General features: G+C 43.1%; 1 protein-coding gene across 1 annotated transcript; it reads left to right on the top strand.

Moving 5' to 3' along the window:
* The first annotated feature begins 1,199 nt into the window (after positions 1 to 1,199).
* Positions 1,200 to 5,170, top strand: LOC109731601 (transcription factor bHLH95-like). The gene is made up of 3 exons (XM_020290775.4): positions 1,200 to 1,638; positions 1,756 to 2,229; positions 4,891 to 5,170. Exons 1-3 carry the CDS (start codon positions 1,300 to 1,302, stop codon positions 4,984 to 4,986), a joined length of 909 nt encoding a protein of 302 aa, XP_020146364.1. The 5' UTR covers positions 1,200 to 1,299; the 3' UTR covers positions 4,987 to 5,170.

The following is a 5,170-nucleotide window of genomic DNA, read 5'->3' as shown; positions in this document are numbered from 1 at the left end:
TTTATTAGTCATTAATGAGTAGTGGGTTTTTTGAAATAATCAGACTATCCGATTCAAACAATGGTGTAATGAGTGTAAAATACACTCATCAAAGTGCGTCATGCAGTTAAGTTCTAAGCGAACTATTGATCTCTCTGGCGTGGCAAACAAAGCCAGCATCAACCTTTCAAAAAAAAAACAGCATCAAGACCCGCCCGCTCGATCATACGGTGTAGATCACGTCGCACCTGTTTCTCGTCTGACCGTTCTATAGAAACTATCTATCTACCGTCCATTGATTCAACGATGAATCAAAAGACTACGACAAACCACAGCTTTGTATTCCTGCAGTCTCCAGCCAACAAGGCCAACAGCAGCTAGCTATGCTTTCGTTCAAAAGCAGCCTTTTATACGGCGGATGCACACTTGGCTGGCTGGCTAGCTATTTGGCTAACTCCATAAATTTGGTGATAAGCTTTCGTGTTTTTGCCAACACTTCATATGTAATCCTTGCTAGCTTGTGCTATGTACGTACAAGTTAGCTTTTTATCAATTATACTCCAGGTCAAATGGAAATGGGACAGCCTTTTGGATTACCCGGTAAAATACGTTAAGTGTTTGGTGAGATGCCTACAAAAAGGTGATCAAATAATTGGATGCCAATATGCCATACATGCTTAACATGCTGCTTTTTGTGTTAGCACTGAACAGAATTTGTGTTCTTGTAGTTGCGTATGTTGCTCAAAACGTGGGCAAAAGAAAAGTTTGGTTCCGTTATTTCTACTTTCCCGGAAAATGGAGTTACTGTGTGCGACCGCCCTGCGCCGACCAGTTCAAAACCGTGATTATTAGTACTAGTTAAATACTCGGCAATATTACAATATTTTTAGTAAAATGCTAGTATATGGATTTACGGAGTAGTACCAAATGGTTCATAATTGTGTTGATCAGATCAATTGACTGACCAATCAGAATGAAGATCGTCCTGCAGGAAAGTTTGTTTGCTTTCCTTTCAATTTTACTGAAATAAATGAGCAGGCTGTAAATTCAATGGATGTGCCAGTAGTGTTAGAATGAGCCAGCTAGCTACGAGACATTACACATTTTTGGCAGCAACGGTTTGGAGATAGCTAGAGATAGAAAGAGAATTTTAGCACAATATCATGGCAATTAATTTTGTACATCCTGACAAACACGAAACCCCGTGACATATTTTGAGAAGACGCAAAAGTTTTGCCATCCTTCCTTGAAGCGAGCAGAAAACGCCTTCTCTCCACATCCAAATTCCATACACCTTACTTTGTGTTTAAGTTTTGTGCCATGGCGAAAGACAACGACAACAACGCTCCACCGGCGACCAGCTCCGACTCCATGAGCTCCGGCAAGGGCAGCAAGGGATCCAAGGCCAGCAGCCGGCTGCTCCTCGGCGGCGCTATTGACAAGGGGAAGGGCGTCCCCAAGGTTGAAGAAGAAGAGGAGGGTTGTAGATCTAAGGGTAAGATCATGACAGCGCCGGTCGTAGCTGCTCGCAGGGATGGCAGATCAGGCGGCCGCCGAGGCGACAGAGAACTGCACATCATCACGGAGCGCGAGAGGCGGAGGCGGATGAGCGAGATGTTCACCAAGCTGCACGGCCTCCTCCCCACCCTCCCCGACAAGGTGATGAGATCAGCAGATACCTAGCTAGGGTCGTATATTAGGGCTTTGTGCTTTGCGGATGCAGATAGGGCTAGTCGATCGTCAGATCGTCACTCGCTTATTGTTTTGGTGTTTCAGGTTGACAAGTCGAGCATAGTGATGGAAGCCATACACTACATCAAGAGCCTGGAGGGGACGGTGAGCGAGCTGGAGAAGCAAAAGCTGGAGAGGGATTTCGCACGAGGCAAGCCCGCCGCCGCAGCCAATGGCGGGGTCTCCTCTTCAGTGGCAGCGGCCATGCCTATGGCCATGGCGACGCCGGTGACCGGGCTGTCGGCTGGCGGGATCTGGCAGACTGGGGCGGCGCCAGCGCCATCCATGGCTCTGGGCGCGGTGACCGCGGCGCCGGAACCGGTGCCGCTCCAGACGTGGTCAGGGCCGAACGTCGTCCTGAGCCTGTCCGGCATCTACGCGTACATCCACATGTCCGTGGGGCGGCGTCCAGGCGTTCTCACCATGGTGACGGCCGTGCTGGAGAAGCACGGCATCGACGTGGTCACGACGGGGATCTCGTCTGACCGCTCCCAGTGCATGTACACCATCCAAGCTCGTGTAAGTAAAGCCATGCTCTCGATTTAGCTTCTGCGATTTTGGTCAGTGATGACGGTTTGCCAGTCTTATATAGGTGCAAGAATACTACTAGTAGTCATATGCATGATTGAGGCCGAAAACAACTAATTTCACATTATGAACATGAGGGGAAAGGGGAACATGTGCCATCTTGTTGTGGTGGTGCATATCTTTGCATGGGGGTATATCCTCCCTGTAGGAGGGTCATATTTTTACCACACTATAATTTGTCGGTCTTATTTGATACTACCTCCGTATCAAAATATAAGATGTTTTTGTAGGCTAGTTTGATAAGGAGTTAGTAGTGTATATCTGCCGATTAGAAACATACTACAATATTACATTCTCGAAACTGCTCAGTAAATTAAGTGGCAGGATCAGATCTGCATAGGATACACATGCGTCATATCAGAAACCGTAGTATCCCCTAACGTCGAAACGGTTGTTTGGTAAAGTGGGAGAACTCGAACTCATGCAATTACATGTAACTTGTTTTTGCGCTTACATATAACTCATGAGCCACCTCATAGGAACACAATCTCCAAATCACCTTGTCAACCTTAACTGTTACTTCTTCATGCATCCTAGTTCTCATCTGAGTATTCCTCATCTTGCTTCGTTCTGTCCTTCTACTGCTGCCTTGCTCCATCAAGTTTACACAACCTCCAATCAAATAGTAACATGGTGTTTGCCTGTTCAATATACTAGGATGACGTCCTCTCCATAGATTTTCTAATTTCTAGTTGGACACACTATAAACTTGAGACTGCTCTAGTTGCAGGCTTGCAGCAAAACCTCCCAAGTAGATATAAGTTCATTTCCTAGAAGCACTAAATGTGTCTGTTTTACATATATGAAAATCATTGTCTAAATGCACATGACCATTAGATGGAAAAGACTATGAGGGATGTTGGGTGATCATTCTTGCCTTTTGTTTCTGTGCGGACATATATCTTAAGAATCGATCTGGCAAGTGCAGCAGTTTAGCGAGTACACAGGAATAAAAGGGAGATGTTTAATTATCATGCTACTTTTTTTTTCTTTTGAAACATTACTACCATCATTGTGCATGTCGGAGATATTACATCCAACACACACATCCCTTATTTCTATCACTGGTGTTGTGCTTCGATATTAAGATTAATCCATGATTAATTATGTAGCAATCCTTCCCTGCCAACACATCTCCTGGTTTCCCCCCTCCTTTTTTCGCCTTATTTTTCCCAAAGATCAACCGTTGCCATAACCACCCATTTTCATAGAAAGGGTTGCATAATGCCTTTTCCCTTCAACCAACACTATAAATGAACTCATTATAGTCATATGGTTTATGTTCACCTTCTTCGCCCTTGTCTTCTTCTAGCCTTTAAATATTGTGTCCACGTGAAACTAGCTAAACCTAACTTTGGGTCAATGCCTCCATAAATCCACAATCGCTTCCATTTGAAAATGGCCCAACTCACCACACTCGTCGCCAAAACTAGTGCCTGGAACTGGGTTATGGGAGAGAGCGGTCGTAGCAAACTTTCTTGGAACAACATAGGATAAGGTGCCCTAATACGTTCTGCTTTGGTTTACATGGAAAAACGGAATACACTAAACCTACAATGTAAGATGTAAAGGTGTAAAAAAAATCTAGACTGTGTTCATAATTTATCGAAACATGGACAATAACTTAGGGGTTCAAGAGTGGTAATTTTAATACATTTTTCTTAAGCTTGTGAACGCTCAATATGGTAATTTTTTTACTTCATGTACCTTTTTCTGTAGAATAGTATTTGGATGTTATACATCAACTTATGTCTTTGAATTCATTCTAAAATTCAGAACAAGAGATGATTCCTGTCAGATTGAAGCATGCATTGATCTTATGTAAACTAAAAATACTAAATTTAGAATGGTAACTTGCCAAGATGCATGTGGTAATCATATATTTTGGAATAATATCTTTGAAAGCAAATCTAGCTAGATGTTAACTTCTTAGAACTTTTTTTAGGAAAACTTTTTAGAACTTTAGTTGTGTTTCCTTTCATTTTTGAATTACATTGCGGCATGGTTTAGTTATTAGTGATGCACATGTGGAAAGGGGATAATTAAGCTTACAATGTAAAAAGGGGGGGGGGGCTAAGAATAAGGACATGAATGAGTTGTTTCTAGGCTTTGCCGAGTTCCTCTCGGAACATTCGGCGATTCCAATAGTGATAGCCAAGAACGACGGAAGGTATACACACAAGGTTTTATGTGTACAGCATGGATCATTCGCACTCCAGCTATCCACACCCACTACGTAGTTATCCCCTCTGACTCCATCGAGCACACACGTAAGTCGTGCCTAACAAATGGGCCTGGAATAAAAGCCCATTGCTTCTATCACGCTAACAGGCTGAAAAACACAGGTCGTTCCTGCCCTAATTAGCCACTCTAACCGAAATACCTCACTTATCAGACCCCAAAAAAATACATCATTGCATTTAGTGTCGGTACTTCCGTGTGCACACGTTCCTATATTTGGTGCAATGCCATTATTTCATATTTTTTGGGGAATGGCATGATAAATTCTTGACAAAACAAATCAATTAATAAATTGTAGCTACTTCTCATGAGCATTCTTTGACATTAGGTGTTTTTTTTTTTTGCAAACAGATAAATGGAATGAGCAACCAGTTCGGAGATAATGTGGCGTGTGACGACATATACAAGCTGGCGGTGTCGGAGATAATGGTTTGGCTCTCTGACTAAGATGGAATCGCTGCAAACCTTTGATGGACGTAGTAGAAGTTGTCGGTCGATTACATTTGAGGCTTTTATGTCGAGTCGAACTTAACCTCTGAGTCGTGATGATATCACAGACTTAGAAATGTGTGTGCATCGTTGTTTCATAAACTGCTTTAACATTTTAATTCAGGATTGCCTGTTTCAGCTA

This window comes from Aegilops tauschii, chromosome 6 (genome assembly GCF_002575655.3).
Source record: "Aegilops tauschii subsp. strangulata cultivar AL8/78 chromosome 6, Aet v6.0, whole genome shotgun sequence".
Taxonomy (NCBI): Eukaryota; Viridiplantae; Streptophyta; class Magnoliopsida; order Poales; family Poaceae; genus Aegilops; species Aegilops tauschii.
Note: the sequence above shows the minus strand (reverse complement) of the source record. Positions and strands in the feature narration are given on the sequence as shown.

What these genes read in the sequence shown, in the direction of transcription:
- LOC109731601 (XM_020290775.4), top strand. Translation starts at nt 1,300, where the DNA reads ATGGCGAAAGACAACGACAACAACGCTCCACCGGCGACCAGCTCCGAC. An exon ending in TCCCCACCCTCCCCGACAAG is followed by an intron (nt 1,639 to 1,755) that starts GTGATGAGATCA and finishes TTGGTGTTTCAG; the next exon opens with GTTGACAAGTCGAGCATAGT. An exon ending in TGTACACCATCCAAGCTCGT is followed by an intron (nt 2,230 to 4,890) that starts GTAAGTAAAGCC and finishes TTTTGCAAACAG; the next exon opens with ATAAATGGAATGAGCAACCA.